This window comes from Haliotis cracherodii, unplaced genomic scaffold, assembly GCF_022045235.1.
Source record: "Haliotis cracherodii isolate W230 unplaced genomic scaffold, xgHalCrac1.p SCAF_3, whole genome shotgun sequence".
In the NCBI taxonomy this organism is placed as follows: Eukaryota; Metazoa; Mollusca; class Gastropoda; order Lepetellida; family Haliotidae; genus Haliotis; species Haliotis cracherodii.
The window spans coordinates 65985296-66003848 of NW_027266286.1; the positions used below are offsets into that span (position 1 = coordinate 65985296).

At 44.5% G+C, this 18553-nt stretch overlaps 2 protein-coding genes across 4 annotated transcripts in view; one reads left to right on the forward strand and one right to left on the reverse strand.

The window, feature by feature from the left end:
* Positions 1 to 1158: 1158 nt before the first annotated feature.
* Positions 1159 to 1827, forward strand: LOC139473749 (uncharacterized). Its single transcript, XM_071256482.1, has one exon. It carries the CDS (start codon positions 1159 to 1161, stop codon positions 1825 to 1827), a length of 669 nt encoding a protein of 222 aa, XP_071112583.1.
* Positions 1828 to 8744: 6917 nt separating this feature from the next.
* The window catches only part of LOC139474406 (metabotropic glutamate receptor 1-like), a 65405-nt gene continuing 55596 nt past the window's right edge, over positions 8745 to 18553 (reverse strand). For all 3 annotated transcript variants that reach the window (XM_071257416.1, XM_071257419.1, XM_071257418.1), the window contains exon 9: positions 8745 to 13856. In XM_071257416.1, the coding sequence (XP_071113517.1) occupies positions 12800 to 13856 (1057 nt within the window). In that variant the 3' untranslated portion in view covers positions 8745 to 12799. The remainder of the gene's footprint in view (positions 13857 to 18553) is intronic.

Consider the following 18553-nt stretch of genomic DNA (forward strand, 5'->3'; position numbering starts at 1 on the left):
GCAACATTTTACGCAATGATAAGCCCTGATCGCCACACGATTATGAATGACATTATTACCTATTTTCTAGAGACAAGCTTGACAGTAAGTTAAATGAGTGAGTGAGTGAGTTTGGTTTTACGCCGATTTTAGCAATATTCCAGCAATATCACGACTGGGGACACCAGAAATGGGCTTCACACATTGTACCCATGTCGGGAATCGAACCCGGGTCTTCAGCGTGACGAGCGAACGCTTTAACCACTAGGCTACCCAACCGCCCCGTAAGTTAAGAGAAGTGAGGCAAGAAGATCGTGAGATTCTATGTCGTTCAATACAGTTTGATGTTATGTCAAACAGTTCACTGAATCAGGGATGATGATACAACGCTCACGTGTGCGTGATCAGGGGCTGGTGATGCGTCAAATTATTACAAAGAAGCCTTGTCATCTCTTTTCCACACTCCATAACAAACCACACATCTATCATATCAGTATTTCTTTCTATTCAAGTCACTCTACTGTTCTGTTTCAGACCCATAGATGCGACTCCGGGTAGCCGTGCCGTGTCAATAAGAACAGTAGAAGGCCGAACCTGTTGCTACTGCGCCGCAGCAAATACATCTTGACTGACGTCCGCGGTGGTCGAGGATACCCATGATTATGACAGATGCGTTGCTGGGGTGAAGACAGTGTCCTTCCGTGGTTTATGGTAGTGTGAGTCATAGGTGGATGACAGATTTTGTCATCGTGTGTCATCATCACTTGTGTCATCATCTTCAGAACCGAGAGCTTCTGTTCCGTGGATGCCTTGACTTACAGCATCACAGTGATTGTTCCACAACCCAAGACAAATACAGGAACCACACTGGCACCTAAATGGTTGAGGAAGCTACATATATCTACATCCCATTTCATTAAAACGCTCAAATCTGCCCAAAATTGTCAACAGAACTCACAGGCCACCACACACATCTTAACGTCATATACTACAGAAGTATATTGGCGTTCACGAAACCTTTTCAACAGATCATCTCGGTATCTTAACATCTGATGACCAGAAGTCCATAGCTGTAGCTGAAACACAGACCGTCAAACAGGACAACCCACAGGGCATCCAACAGACCAGCCCACAGAACATCCAGCAGAACATCTCACAGAGTTCGACCAACAGTTGGAGATGGAGTCGAGTTGGATGACTGCGTCAGTGAAGAACATCCAGCGACAGAGGCAGCTGGAGCTGGAGCTGATTGACATAGAGCGGCGCTGGCATATTGAGCTGAAGGATATCACGCGCCAGCGCCTCGGTGTCATCTACGACCTCAACAGATACAAGAAACTACGTCGTGCCGCCGACTACACCAGCGACGACCTTAGCGGACAGGAGCTCCGGAAATACACAAGGGTGTGCCAGCACAAGATGATAGAACAGAGAACAAGTCGGCGCCGGGCTCGCAAATTTGATTTCTCTGGAGACCGTGTTGAACGCATGAACATTCAACTACCCCCTATTAATGTAGAGACTTGCCCTGAAAAGCAGGCCGCCATGGAGTCTGTGACGTACAGCGACCTGAACAGACAGAGGGCAAGCTTTCAGAAAGGAGCCAGCGATCTTAATCAATACCTTATGCGTATTGTTCGGAGGAAGAATCGCCATAAGTCTGAAGATGCAGATGACGATGAAGAAGATGACGGAACGGATGACGACCTTGAGAGTTCCCATTCACCCTCCCCAATTAGTCGACAGAACAGCCTGTCGGTAGACTCCACATTACAAGGGAGGAGAAGCGTCACCCCCCACCTCCTCCCTCCCATCATGGAGACCCCATGCCATACGGGTATACGTTAGATACTGTGTAGCATTACCCTGTTCAAAGATACAATTGCGGTTTCACAATTGTGATGATCACAATGCCTTTACCTCGGCTGTGGAGCATAATGCCCTTTAAGTGATATAACGGGTTGATGTGAATTAACCTTGTAATACACCTTGGACAGAGTAACAGCATCGTCACACAGAGATATTGAGCCTTAAGCCTAATACCTCGGTACCTGTGACGGTCTTACGTCAACTCTTCATGCGGCGCCACCTTGCTAATGACGTACTTGGTGCCCCACACTGTGATAGCAGCGTCTGCAGCTGTACCTTGACTCTGTGAGTGTTAGATGGATGGATTATTAAGGATTACTGCATAACGGATGAGAGACAGATAAGACAGACAGGGGGATACCGAGAGTGAGCGCGCACACAGATGTACACGCATGCACGCACGCACGCACACACACACATACACACACGCATGTACACAAACGCATAGGCATACACACGCACGCACACATACACACACGCATGTAAACACACGCATGGGCATACACACACACGCACGCACGCACGCACGCACACATACACACACGCATGTACACAAACGCATAGGCATACACACGCACGCACGCACACATACATACACACTCGCATAGGCATACGAACGCACGCACGCACACATACACACTCGCATTGGCATACACACGCGCGCGCACAGGCACACACACGCACAGGCACAAACAATCCCATATCTATCCCACATCCCAAAGTAAAATTTATAGACACAGATACAACTAAATTTGGAGCAAAGTTTGCCCCATCGAGAGTCGGGAGTGGTTATATAATGCAAATTGTTACATATGTTAACGTTCTTTATTTATCAAACCAAAGGCCAACATATGCCATATGACATGCATTTCAATTTTTCTTTAAAGAAAAACCTCTTGGTGTGATGTGAAATTGTGTAAAAATGTGTCAATGTGTTAAATGTGACACAGTGTAAACCATGACCTGTAAAACATTTATGTCATGTGACCCAATGTAACACTTGACCTCTGTATAAAGGACATTTCCTTTATGTGTAATATTATACAGAATAAACAGGACATGTGTATCGAAATTTGCAAAGTGTGAAACCTTAAATCTTTTTTTCTAATTTGGCAGACATCAAAAGGTGTGTATGCAGTGTAGCACAATGTAAGCCATAACCTTCGTGTGTAACGTGAAACAGTGTATAACATAACCTTTGTGAGTAACGTGAAACAGTGTGTAACATAACCTTCGTGTGTGACGTGAAACAGTGTGTAACATAACCTTCGTGTGTAACATGAAACAGTGTGTAACATAACCTTTGTGTGTAACGTGAAACAGTGTCAAACATAACCTTCGTGTGTGACGTGAAACAGTGTGTAACATAACCTTCGTGTGTAACATGAAACAGTGTGTAACATAACCTTTGTGTGTAACATGAAACAGTGTTAAACATAACTTCGTGAAAACCGTGAAAACACGATCTGTGTGTGTATTGTGACACAGTGCAAACACGACCTGTGTGTGTGTATTGCGACATTGTGTATTGTGTGTGTATGGTAGCAGTGCAAACACGACCTGTGTGTGTATGGTGGCAGTGCAAACACGACATGTGTGTGTATGGTGGCAGTGCAAACACGACCTGTGTGTGTATGGTGGCAGTGCAAACACGACCTGTGTGCGTATAGTGACACAGTGCAAACAGGACCTGTGTGTGTATGGTGACATTGCAAACACGACCTGTGTGTGTATGGTGGCAGTGCAAACACGACCTCTGTGTGTATTGGGACACAGTGCAAAACACGACTGACGCAGTGCAAACACGAAGTGTATGTGTGTGTATTGTGACACAGTGCAAACACGACACCTGTGTGTATTGTGACACAGTGCAAACACGACCTGTGTGTGTATTATGACACGGTGCAAACACGACCTCTGAGTGTATTGTGAAACCGTGAAAACACGATCTGTGTGTGTATTGTGACACAGTGCAAACACGACCTGTGTGTGTATTGCGACACAGTGCAAACACGACATGTGTGTGTATTGTGAAACCGTGAAAACACGACCTGTGTGCGTATTGTGACATTGCAAACACGACCTGTGTGCGTATAGTGACACAGTGCAAACAGGACCTGTGTGTGTATGGTGACATTGCAAACACGACCTGTGTGTGTATGGTGGCAGTGCAAACACGACCTCTGTGTGTATTGGGACACAGTGCAAAACACGACTGACGCAGTGCAAACACGAAGTGTATGTGTGTGTGTTGTGACACAGTGCAAACACGACCCCTGTGTGTGTATTGTGACACAGTGCAAAACACGACCTCAGTGTGTAACGTGCCAAACACGACCTGTGTGTGTATGGTGACAGTGCAAACACGACTTCTGCGTGTATTGTGACCTCTGTGTGCACTGTAGCACAGTGTAAAGTAATTGCCCTGAGGATGTAAGCATAATCCACCACGTGGAATCACACCAATCATGAAGAATGTGACAGTCTTAGATACGCCATAGAGGAACATTTGACAGCATCAGTGAAGCTGACGATTAATGTGGCTCCAGTGAAGGGGGGCCGGGAGGTGTGGGGGATTTAACTGTGGTTATTTTAACGGCTAATTTAGCATCACAACCGATCGATATTGTTCAATGGAACTACTGATTGGCCCCACGGCACCTACAGCCCTGACTCTCACATGACTCAAAGGTGGGGGTACATGCTGAGGAATCAGCACATCCAATGATATAAAGGAATTCATCACACTGACTTCACTGATGCGTGAACATGTATCACACATTGACAATGGCTATGAGCAGACTCGGCCATGCAAAATGAAATACTTAATTTAATTTAACTCCAATATCTAGAAGAATCGAAAGTTGTAAGAAGTGTGTTTGAATTCATCGACGACATTGATCTAAGAGGGTAACGAGAACTCTCATGTACAGGAGAAAACATCTCATTCATACATAACACATTCACGAATCTGTATTACTTCTTGTCACATTTGTTCATAACATAGAACGTACAGGAAATAAGGCAAGCATTTGTTCAAAGATCGTGTTTAATTCTGAAAAGATTTTACCTTTATCCCACCCATTCATCTGTTATGGCATCTAATGTCCCTCACTCACTCAGTTATAATCAAATAATGTCTCTTGTAGCACTGTGCACTTTTATCTGTTAATATAAACCGTTCTGTAATAGTATTTTAGATTTGGTAATGGCGACGATTTTCTCTCGCATACTCCCCAGGCAATGTTAGCGTTACTGTAATTGACTTAAACGCTAGATGACGTTGTGTTGTTAGCACTCACAGGAATATCGCTCAAAGACCAACTCCTCCGGACATCGGTACCACAGCGTCTCTATGGTGTGGTCTGAGATGTTCAAAAGACTCATATGAACTTTCGGGAGACGATGTCGGTTTCACGCCATAATCACCAACTGAACAACTGTGTCAGCAATATTACGGTAAAATCACCGCAACTTCTTCAGCAATATCATCGCTATAACCCTAGCCTATTTGGCAACCTTATAGTTATAACTACAGCCCCGTAAATTTATTAGTTATATCACGGATGTCGTATAAACCATGTTAACACTATATTACTGTAGCGTCTGTGAGTCTTTATAGGCTTTTAAAGTTGGATATAAATATCATCACCGACTTAGGGGTAAGAAGTAGTCCTGAAACGGTATGTACGTATAAAAAAAAGTTGGTATCCATAACATAACAGGTATGCATCCCAATCTTGTAACTTTACACATTGTAGCTTTGGCAGCAATATCACAGATACAAGGGTTGATTGATAAGTTCTGAACCTCACATAGATGGAATTGCCTAACAGTGTAATTTTTGTTGTTGTTAAAATTACATGATATCATAGAAATATATCCACAACAATTGAGTCAGTTCAGTACATTACTTCGCTGTGCCAATTCAGTAAAAAAGCAGGTGTCTGTGACCTTTTGAAAATGGACAAACTTTAGGAACGTGGGGTCATCAGGTTCTTGCAGAAAAAAGGCTTTACACCAACAGCTGTCCACGATGATACAACACCAGGGAGGTATGTCCTTTACTTTTTCATTATAAAGGGTGGAAGTCGAACCCGTCAAATGGTCCATATTTGTGTGTGACTTGTATATTCGCATCATAATATTTGCAACAGTAGGTACAATTGATCTAAATTTATTATTTTATGTACAGTTTACTCTTATTTTAATTGTAAAATGCCCTTTGTAGGGAGGGGTGTTTAAATAGGCTTTGCCTGTTCACCAATCCCATTCCTTCTTTGGGGGAAATAAATATTGTTACAAATGGTCCAGAAAACAAACGATATGGTGATTACCGACCGGCTAATGAATGATCGTCCTATTGTTAGTTCAGCGGGCAGCGCCCAGAAACGAGTACATTCCAATATCAAGAAACTTTGGCAAGAAAGTAGAAGTTGTTGGAGCCCAAAGCTTCTGATAAAAAAAACCGTACCAGTCATAACATGTCTGCTGATAATCTAGCTCTCCTTGAAGCTGATCTATAGAGGTTCTTGCAACGATTTGTGACTATGGATGAAATCTGTGTTCACCACCAACAAAGAAGGCAATTACTGTCCCATCAGCTCAAAAAGATATGGCTATTTCGACTCGGACGATGACGTCATAGCAGCTGTGGTGAAGGACTTTTACGAAACTGGGATAAAATCCCTCCAACATTATTGACAAAGTTGTATCAATGTGGATCATTGTAATGTCCTAAGGTCATGTCTTAGGCTTCGAACTTAGCCTTGTCAGCAATATTACACATATATCACTGCAGCCTTGTCAGCAATATTACACATATATCACTGCAGCCTTGTCAGCAATATTACACATATATCACTGTAGTCTTGTCAGCAATATTACACATATATCACTGCAGCCTTGTCAGCAATATTACACATATATCACTGCAGCCTTGTCAGCAATATTACACATATATCACTGCAGTCTTGTCAGCAATATTACACATATATCACTGCAGCCTTGTCAGCAATATTACACATATATCACTGCAGTCTTGTCAGCAATATTACACATATATCACTGCAGCCTTGTCAGCAATATTACACATATATCACTGCAGCCTTGTCAGCAATATTACACATATATCACTGCAGTCTTGTCAGCAATATTACACATATATCACTGCAGCCTTGTCAGCAATATTACACATATATCACTGCAGCCTTGTCAGCAATATTACACATATATCACTGCAGCCTTGTCAGCAATATTACATATATATCACTGCAACCTTGTCAGCAATATTACACATATATCACTGCAGCCTTGTCAGCAATATTACACATATATCACTGCAGTCTTGTCAGCAATATTACACATATATCACTGCAGCCTTGTCAGCAATATTACACATATATCACTGCAGCCTTGTCAGCAATATTACACATATATCACTGCAGTCTTGTCAGCAATATTACACATATATCACTGCAGCCTTGTCAGCAATATTACACATATATCACTGCAGCCTTGTCAGCAATATTACACATATATCACTGCAGCCTTGTCAGCAATATTACATATATATCACTGCAACCTTGTCAGCAATATTACACATATATCACTGCAGCCTTGTCAGCAATATTACACATATATCACTGCAGCCTTGTCAGCAATATTACACATATATCACTGCAGCCTTGTCAGCAATATTATACATATATCACTGCAGTCTTGTAACCGACATTACAAATATCTTACAACAGCTCCGTGAGCAATAATATATATGTGTGTGCATGCGTGCGTGCGTGCGTGTATGTCTGTGTATGTGATAGATCATGCCTCCGGTTTATCACCCATTGTTGTATTAATAAAAGTGACAAAACCCTTTTCATATATCTTTGTCGTAAAAGACTACTATGCCTGTCGTAGAGGCGACTAACAGGATCGGGTGGTCATGCTTGCTGATTTGGTTGATGCATGTCATCGTATCCCAACTGCGTAGATCGATGCTCATGATGTCAATCTTTGGATTTCCTGGCCCAGACTCGATTATTTACAGACCGCCGTCATAAAGCTGGAATATTGCTGAGTGCGGCGATAAATAGAAACAAACCCAAGACATATCTGCCAAAAGCAGAGTCCATTGTACGATTCCGACTAAATCATGAGCATGTGTTGATGAATCACCATCAAATAGTGTTGATATCAGGCGTTCGCGTATAGGTGAGCGCATCCTGCCCTACCGGTGGCACCAGTCACAAACACATGCAAAGGCAAGTCAATTGTTCACCTGAAAAACACGGGTACATGATCTACAAGTGAAATTAGGGAATTTCATCGGACTTCATTTTTGTCACTGATGTGTCAAAATGCAATTCACCATTAAACGTTTTGAAAGTTTCACTGAGACCTTGAATGTTGTAACCTTGATGGAAAAAAGTTTGACTTTTGAGATGTATGACGCTCTGATATATTGATTGTTGTAAACACAAATCTCCTATAAGTTACACATAAACATGTTGTAAAACGTACTGAAAGTAAACCTACTCTACGTCCGAAGCGTGCACACAGGTAGTTGGTGAGTTATCCTAATCGGTACAAATTCGTCTGACCAATTTTGACATGAAACATACAGATAAAAGGACCGAAAAAGTGCTGTTAAATATCATAAATGACCATGTCGTTACATGCATGCTCAACTAAAATAAAAATAGCAGCTGAGCTCGTGGTGGTAGCCATAGCCTGGAGGATGAGATATGTGTTCCTAATAAATTCGTGTTCCGATAAGTAGTACATAGTCCATCAACACCCTGTGAACAATATTAAAGTTTCTTTATTTGACTTAAACTCATTATATGACCTAGACGGGTCACACTTGATTGGAAATAAATAAAGTGTGTCCACATTTTCATTATCAAGTTTTAATATACATGAAAAACAGTGGCACGTCCAATAACAATGATCGTATACGAAACATGGCCGCGGATATCGTGATAGATTAACGTGTACAAAAGACGCGTTCACAGCCACTGGAGGTGCAGCACAGGTCAAATATTATTTCTGCATATGAAATACGCCTTTGTCATGGTAGTTGCCATTTAAACAATACAAACAAGACATACACATTCAACAAAAGAGTGTAGACATTTCTGAAGCTAACCTTAAAAAACACGATACATCGTGTAGCGACCAATACATCTGGTGGTTTTGCAGTTCTTGGGCCTTTCATTAGAAACTGCTAGGCAAAAGACAGTATACACTTGAAAATTGGATTTGAAAAAAATACAAACGTTAAAAAACGTTACTCGGCTGAAAACAGTCGCCGCAACACTGCAAATTCGACGTCTAAAACACAAATATGATACCCGTATCAAATACTTCTCCATCGAATTACCATATCTTGTTTGTTTCATTTCATCATGAGTATATACTGTCTCTTGTCCGGTTCCCTTTATCCTAAAAGTTCCGTTAACAGTCAAAGAGGGTAGCCAAGTGGTTAAAGCGTTCGCTCGTCACGCTGAAGGCAGGGGTTAGATCCCAACATGGGTACAATGTGTGGAATACATTTCTGGGGTCCCCCACCCTGATATTGCTGGAATATTGCTAAAAGCGGCGTAAAACCATGCTCACTCACTCACTCAAAGAGTAGGTTGTGGGAATTGAATCCACTTGTTAGGGCGTCTAATGTGCCCGACCGAGCCCTGTCAGTTTTAACGGAGTTCACCAATTTTAATTTCTGCGATATAAACTTGCTCCTGGCGAAATGTGAATAGAACGTATAAGTCTACATGGTACATTTCAGAATGCAACAAGCAGTGTGTGTAGGTTAAACAGTTTTAAGTTTCAGTACAATATTTATACTTGATTTGGGATGATTTTACGCCTTAATACTTAATACTGTTCAATAGATAAAGCGACAAAACCCTTTCCTTATCCAACTGAAATCTCTGCATAAACACAGTCGCGTGTACGATTCTGACTTTATCATAAGCATGTATTTATGAATCACTATCAAATATTGATTATACCAGGTGTTCGCGAAAAGGTGAGCAAATCCTGGTCCCCGGTGTCACCCGTCAAAAACACGTGCACAGGCAAGTCAATTGTTCACCTAAAAAAACACGGCAACATATGGTACAAGTCAGAATAGGGAATTGCATCGGACATCAAATTTGGAAACGTCCTCCAATGTCTACCATTAAATGTTTTGAAAGCTTTCCTCAGGCCTTGAATGTTGTTAACTTGATCAAACAACTTCTCTGCAAGAGTCGTATGATGCTCTTTGAAATCTTGTTAGAAAGAGCATGCTCGATTGTATCTCAAAAGTTGTGAAATGTAAACACCAAAGGCTGTATCAAGCAATATCATGGAGGGGAACACCATAAATGTTCTTTACATACTGTGCTTATGTGAGATATCGGACCCGGGTACCCAGAGTGACGAGCGAACGCTTTAACCACTAGGCTACCTCATCCTTATTATACTATTAAAGCCATGATACAGCTTAATATTGTCGAGTTCATGTATTTCTATCTAGGCAGATTGAATATCTATAACGAAAGATGGGAGCGTTATTTGAATGATTTTTTGGTGGACGTTTAAGAGAATCAAATGTCACAAAAATCGATGTTGTCCGATATGTTCAATGATACACTTTGGTCGAAATCTGAGAGTAACTAAAATAGCTGCCATGGCAAGTAATCTGCCCGTATGATTACCAGTCTGAGAAAACATCACAATGTAAATATAATTTGAAGTAAAATACCTATCTTTAATACGTTTCAATTGACACAGAACACACGAAGACGAACAAATTGATACACAGTAGACTTTGACAGTGTCTGAGTGAGGTCACATGAACACATACGACAGCGTTATGGCGTTGTCATGGTGATGTCTGTGTGATACTAGCATGACGAAAGTGACAGGAATAATGATTGGCAAGATGTCATTTGTGGACAATAATGATCCGATAACGTCAGATATGGACTGCACGGAACATGTGACGTCATACGTGGACTGCACGTGTCATATGACGTCATCTGCGGATTGGACATGTTATGTACAGGATGAATGTAGATTTACATAACACTCAAGGTCACAACAAACCATAGTCTCCACTCGGGACCTTCTAACTTAATACTTTGTCAGTTGAGACTGATGATATATCTATGCTTCAATGCTGCAGCTGCTGCACCTGCTGCTGCTGCCCCATGTATATTCTACAACATCAGCAACGACCCCGACAGCATCTACTGTCGTGGTCTACATCTACGACGATGTCTTCATCTAAAAACTAGTTTTCCGATAACTGCAACTAGCGTATTGTCAATTAACAGATATGAGACAATGTTCCTCTAGAAGACGCCTCTTTGTCTCCTGAAAACACACCCAATGCCAGTGTTAAACATAACTATCGCTACCATTCTATTCAGTGGAACACTGCAAAGAATGGAAGACACCCCTGGGATATACGACACAACATCCGACGACTCATGAATTAGTAAAATGTCACTTGAGGGTTTACGGCATATATAGATCACACGTACACGTTGCACGTTTCGGCGTCAGTTAAACCGTCGTCCTTACATGAACACTGTTTAGCACACACCACCGAGACGGTCACACGGGCGTTGTGATGACGTAGCCATAAACGCGTTGTCAAGACAATATTGAGAGCATATTGATAAATGTTGCATCGACCTGCTTGAGTGTCGGACATGTGAGGAAAGGGTGAGCTATGTGTGTGTTTGTATGTGTGCGTGTTGTTGTTGTTGTTGTTGTTGTGTTGTTGTTGTTGTTGTTGTTGTTGTTGTGTGTTGGTGCGTGTGTTGATGTGTGATGGTGTACGTGTATTGTATTTTGTGTGTGTGGTGTTGACGTTAAATGAGTGACATATCAAAATAACCGATAGTTTATGTGCTGACAGACAAGACCTAGTTCACGTCGTGTCATAACGAGGATGAAGTTTATGTGTTGACAGACAAGACCTAGTTCATGTGGTGTCATAACGAGGATGAAGTGTGTGTGTGTGTTGACAGACAAGACCTAGTTCATGTGGTGTCATAACGAGGATAAAGTGTGTGTGTTGACAGACAAGACCTAGTTCATGTGAATTCATAACGAGGATAAAGTGTGTGTGTTGACAGACAAGACCTAGTTCATGTGAATTCATAACGAGGATGAAGTTTATGTGTTGACAGACAAGACCTAGTTCACGTCGTGTCATAACGAGGATGAAGTTTATGTGTTGACAAACAAGACCTAGTTCATGTGAATTCATAACGAGGATGAAGTTCGTGAACTGACAGACAAGACCTAGTTCATGTGGTGTTATAACGAGGATGAAGTTTATGTGTTGACAGACAAGACCTAGTTCATGTGGTGTTATAACGAGGAAGAAGTGTGTGTGTGTGTGTGTGTGTGTGTGTGTGTGTGTGTGTGTGTGTGTGTGTGTGTGTGTGTGTGTGTGTGTGTGTGTGTGTGTGTGTGTGCAGACAAGACCTAGCTCATGTAGCATCATAACGAGGATGAAGTGTGTGTGTTGACAGACAAGACCTGGTTCACGTGGTGTCATAACGAGGATGAAGTTTATGTGTTGACAGACAAGACCTAGTTCATATGGTGTCATGATGAGGACGAAGTGTGTGTGTTGACAGACAAGACCTAGTTCATATGGTGTCATAACGAGGATGAAGTTTATGTGTTGACAGACAAGACCTAGTTCATATGGTGTCATGACGAGGATGAAGTGTGTGTGTTGACAGACAAGGCCTAGTTCACGTGGTGTCATAACGAGGATGAAGTGTGTGTGTGTGTGTGTGTTGACAGACAAGAACTAGTTCATGTGGTGTAATAACGAGGATGAAGTTTATGTGCTGATTGACAAGACCTAGTTCATGTGGTGTCATAACGAGGATGAAGTTTATGTGTTGACAGACAAGACCTATTTCATGTGATGTCATAAGTCGCTAGTCTGCACTGACGACATGTCTAATTTGAGGCCCCTTGTCTGGAGATACTGCTGGAAGTCTAGCATGCGTTTCTCTTCTGTGTCCAGTGGGGACAGCGAGAACACAGACACCTCCTCGGGGGTGCGGGCGGACGCTATGCTGCCGGTGAGGCTGAGGAGGCTGTGGAATGTCCCATCGCCGGAGATGGAATCCTGACTGCTGAAGGCGCTGAAGCCAGGTCGAGGTACGTTGGAGGCACAGGGGGCAGAGAGGCTGGGGAGACCGTTGGCGGAGAGTGGAGCAGGTTGGAGGGGGGACCCGGGGGAGATGCAGGAAGGAGGGATCCTATCACGAGGGATGCACAAGGGGGACAGGGAATGGATTTCTGATGGGGTTGTTGACATCAAACTTTTGACAGGAGAGTCTTTCTTGTGTTTGTAGTCTACACCATGCACTGCAGCTTCAAGACCCTGCATGTCTTCAAGGTAACTGAGGTCGGAGTCGCTGTCTTTCTCCATCTCCGCTTCCTCTTTGTCCCCTCCCCCTTCAGCGTCCCCCTCTTCGTCAGAGTAGATCCCCAACAAGGGCCAGCGTTCATGAGCCTGGGGGTTGTTCTGGAAGTGATGCACCACGGGGGAGTAACAACGAGGGGAACACGCCAGGACCTTTTTATGACTGGCGTTATCAGAACTATCACCCGCAGCCCGGTGTCGTAACCCACACCCGCTGTCAGGCTCTGTTTGACACTCAACGTCTTTCTTCATAGTGACATCTGCTGCTGGTGAACATGGCTCCTCCTGGAAGGAATCAAGGGCAGGTAAATACAGCATGTCTAGATCTTCTGACATCTGTTTCCGGAAGTTTGAAGGACCTGGGTTGCACCTGCGGCGTGACTGTTGCATTTCAGCAATGTGACTAGGTCGTTGGGTACAGAACCACCTGTGTTGGGGCGAGGCCTGGGACTGGGGAAGGCTTGACCTTTTCAGCACCCCTGACTTGTCGTTTTGCTGGGCCCCAGGGGGACGACCGATGTCTGACTTGAACAATCCTTCATATTTCTTCTCTCTGAAACAGACCATCAATCAGTAATGTGTGTCACCCTTACATGTACAAATACGATATTTTGCCAAACTCATTAAAATCAGGTCAGCTGGCTTGTTCTGGCCACCGCTACACAAATATCTGAAGACATCCCATTACGGATCAAGCGGGAACGACCTTTCATCCGACCAATCAGGGCGTCACTTACCAGATCAGGAACGTGACAGTTGGAATGTGCTTTTTAAATGATGCAACCTCGTACAGGATAACTCGAGGCATTCCGAACGACAGTTAGGAGCGGTGCGACTCATTCTCTAACTCCAATAGGATAAACATATGAAACGGACGATACTTTCCATTGCCTGTGGGAAGTACTGCCATATAATCGCGGCCATCTATTAGACATTCCAGAATAATCTTTTGTTCAGTTTTCAGTTGGAATCAATATTTCTAAATGTGTTGTCTGGAATAAAAGTCGTCAGTTTGAAACTAGTGCCGTAATGCTCGAGAAAGCTGCTTTCTGATTAGCTAACTTAGTGAAAGTCATTACATTAGTCGATCAAAGTTAGCGAAAGGTCGTTTTGCAGTGACCTGTAATGGAATGTCCTCAGATTTTATATTCGCAGTAACCAGCACTAACATCTGATTATAATTAGACTAGATATTTTACAAATGCCCCTAAAATGCGGAACATGATTTTAGCTACACACACCGACCACCCTAGTCTCCCTCCATGTACAGTACTATGTCCACACACCGACCACTCTAGTCTCCCTCCATGTACAGTACTATGTCAACACACCGACCACCCTAGTCTCCCTCCATGTACAGTACTATGTCAACACACCGACCACTCTAGTCTCCCTCCATGTACAGTACTATGTCAACACACCGACCACTCTAGTCTCCCTCCATGTACAGTACTATGTCCATACACCGACCACTCTAGTCTCCCTCCATGTACAGTACTATGTCCACACGCCGACCACTCTAGTCTCCCCCATGTACAGTACTATGTCCACACACCGACCACTCTAGTCTCCCTCCATGTACAGTACTATGTCAACACACCGACCACTCTAGTCTCCCTCCATGTACAGTACTATGTCCACACACCGACCACTCTAGTCTCCCTCCATGTACAGTACTATGTCCACACACCGACCACTCTAGTCTCCCTCCATGTACAGTACTATGTCCACACACCGACCACTCTAGTCTCCCTCCATGTACAGTACTATGTCCACACACCGACCACTCTAGTCTCCCGCCATGTACAGTACTATGTCCACACACCGACCACCCTAGTCTCCCTCCATGTACAGTACTATGTCCATACACCGACCACTCTAGTCTCCCTCCATGTACAGTACTATGTCAACACACCGACCACTCTAGTCTCCCTCCATGTACAGTACTATGTCCACACACCGACCACTCTAGTCTCCCTCCATGTACAGTACTATGTCCACACACCGACCACCCTAGTCTCACTCCATGTACAGTACTATGTCCACACACCGACCACCCTAGTCTCACTCCATGTACAGTACTATGTCCACACACCGACCACCCTAGTCTCCCTCCATGTACAGTACTATGTCCACACACCGACCACTCTAGTCTCCCTCCATGTACAGTACTATGTCCACACACCGACCACTCTAGTCTCCCTCCATGTTCAGTACTATGTCCACACACCGACCACTCTAGTCTCCCTCCATGTACAGTACTATGTCCACACACCGACCACTCTAGTCTCCCTCCATGTACAGTACTATGTCAATACACCGACCACCCTAGTCTCCCTCCATGTACAGTACTATGTCCACACCTCGACCACCCTAGTCTCCCTCAATGTACAGTACTATGTCCACACACCGACCACTCTAGTCTCCCTCCATGTTCAGTACTATGTCCACACACCGACCACTCTAGTCTCCCTCCATGTACAGTACTATGTCAATACACCGACCACCCTAGTCTCCCTCCATGTACAGTACTATGTCCACACACCGACCACTCTAGTCTCCCTCCATGTACAGTACTATGTCCACACACCGACCACTCTAGTCTCCCTCCATGTTCAGTACTATGTCCACACACCGACCACTCTAGTCTCCCTCCATGTACAGTACTATGTCCACACACCGACCACTCTAGTCTCCCTCCATGTACAGTACTATGTCAATACACCGACCACCCTAGTCTCCCTCCATGTACAGTACTATGTCCACACCTCGACCACCCTAGTCTCCCTCAATGTACAGTACTATGTCCACACACCGATCACTCTAGTCTCCCTCAATGTTCAGTACTATGTCCACACACCGACCACTCTAGTCTCCCTCCATGTACAGTACTATGTCAACACACCGACCACTCTAGTCTCCCTCCATGTACAGTACTTTGTCCACACACCGACCACCCTAGTCTCCCTCCATGTACAGTACTATGTCCACACACCGACCACTCTAGTCTCCCTCCATGTACAGTACTATGTCCACACACCGACCACTCTAGTCTCCCTCCATGTTCAGTACTATGTCCACACACCGACCACTCTAGTCTCCCTCCATGTACAGTACTATGTCCACACACCGACCACTCTAGTCTCCCTCCATGTACAGTACTATGTCAATACACCGACCACCCTAGTCTCCCTCCATGTACAGTACTATGTCCACACCTCGACCACCCTAGTCTCCCTCAATGTACAGTACTATGTCCACACACCGATCACTCTAGTCTCCCTCAATGTTCAGTACTATGTCCACACACCGACCACTCTAGTCTCCCTCCATGTACAGTACTATGTCAACACACCGACCACTCTAGTCTCCCTCCATGTACAGTACTTTGTCCACACACCGACCACTCTAGTCTCCCTCCATGTACAGTACTATGTCCACACACCGACCACTCTAGTCTCCCTCCATGTACAGTACTATGTCAATACACCGACCACCCTAGTCTCCCCCATGTACAGTACTATGTCGATACACCGACCACTCTAGTCTCCCTCCATGTACAGTACTATGTCCACACACCGACCACCCTAGTCTCCCCCATGTACAGTACTATGTCGATACACCGACCACTCTAGTCTCCCTCCATGTACAGTACTATGTCCACACACCTACCACTCTAGTCTCCCTCCATGTACAGTACTATGTCCACACACCGACCACTCTAGTCTCCCCCATGTACAGTACTATGTCTACACACCGACCACTCTAGTGTCCCTCCATGTACAGTACTATGTCAACACACCGACCACTCTAGTCTCCCTCCATGTACAGTACTATGTCAACACACCGACCACTCTAGTCTCCCTCCATGTACAGTACTATGTCAACACACCGACCACTCTAGTCTCCCTCCATGTACAGTACTATGTCCACACACCTACCACTCTAGTCTCCCTCCATGTACAGTACTATGTCCACACACCGACCACTCTAGTCTCCCTCCATGTACAGTACTATGTCAACACACCGACCACTCTAGTCTCCCTCCATGTACAGTACTATGTCAACACACCGACCACTCTAGTCTCCCTCCATGTACAGTACTATGTCCACACACCGACCACTCTAGTCTCCCTCCATGTACAGTACTATGTCCACACACCGACCACTCTAGTCTCCCTCCATGTACAGTACTATGTCCACACACCGACCACTCTAGTCTCCCTCCATGTACAGTACTATGTCGATACACCGACCACTCTAGTCTCCCTCCATGTACAGTACTATGTCCACACACCGACCACTCTAGTCTCCCTCCATGTACAGTACTATGTCCACACACCGACCACTCTAGTCTCCCTCCATGTACAGTACTATGTCCACACACCGACCACTCTAGTCTCCCTCCATGTACAGTACTATGTCCACACACCGACCACTCTAGTCTCCCTCCATGTACAGTACTATGTCCACACACCGACCACTCTAGTCTCCCTCCATGTACAGTACTATGTCCATACACCGACCACTCTAGTCTCCCTCCATGTACAGTACTATGTCCACACCTCGACCACCCTAGTCTCCCTCCATGTACAGTACTATGTCCACACACCGACCACCCTAGTCTCCCTCCATGTACAGTACTATGTCCATACACCGACCACTCTAGTCTCCCTCCATGTACAGTACTATGTCCACACACCGACCACTCTAGTCTCCCTCCATGTACAGTACTATGTCCACACACCGACCACTCTAGTCTCCCTCCATGTACAGTACTATGTCCACACCTCGACCACCCTAGTCTCCCTCCATGTACAGTACTATGTCTACGCACCGACCACCCTAGTCTCCCTCCATGTACAGTACTATGTCAACACACCGACCACCCTAGTCTCCCTCCATGTACAGTACTATGTCCACACACCGACCACCCTAGTCTCCCTCCATGTACAGTACTATGTCAACACACCGACCACCCTAGTCTCCCTCCATGTACAGTACTTTGTCCACACACCGACCACCCTAGTCTCCCTCCATGTACAGTACTATGTCCACACCTCGACCACCCTAGTCTCCCTCCATGTACAGTACTATGTCCACACACCGACCACCCTAGTCTCCCTCCATGTACAGTACTATGTCCACACACCGACCACCCTAGTCTCACTCCATGTACAGTACTATGTCTACACACCGACCACTCTAGTCTCCCTCCATGTACAGTACTATGTCCACACCTCGACCACT

Coding starts and splice junctions, on each gene's coding strand:
- LOC139473749 (XM_071256482.1), top strand. CDS start 1,159: ATGGAGTCGAGTTGGATGACTGCGTCAGTGAAGAACATCCAGCGACAG.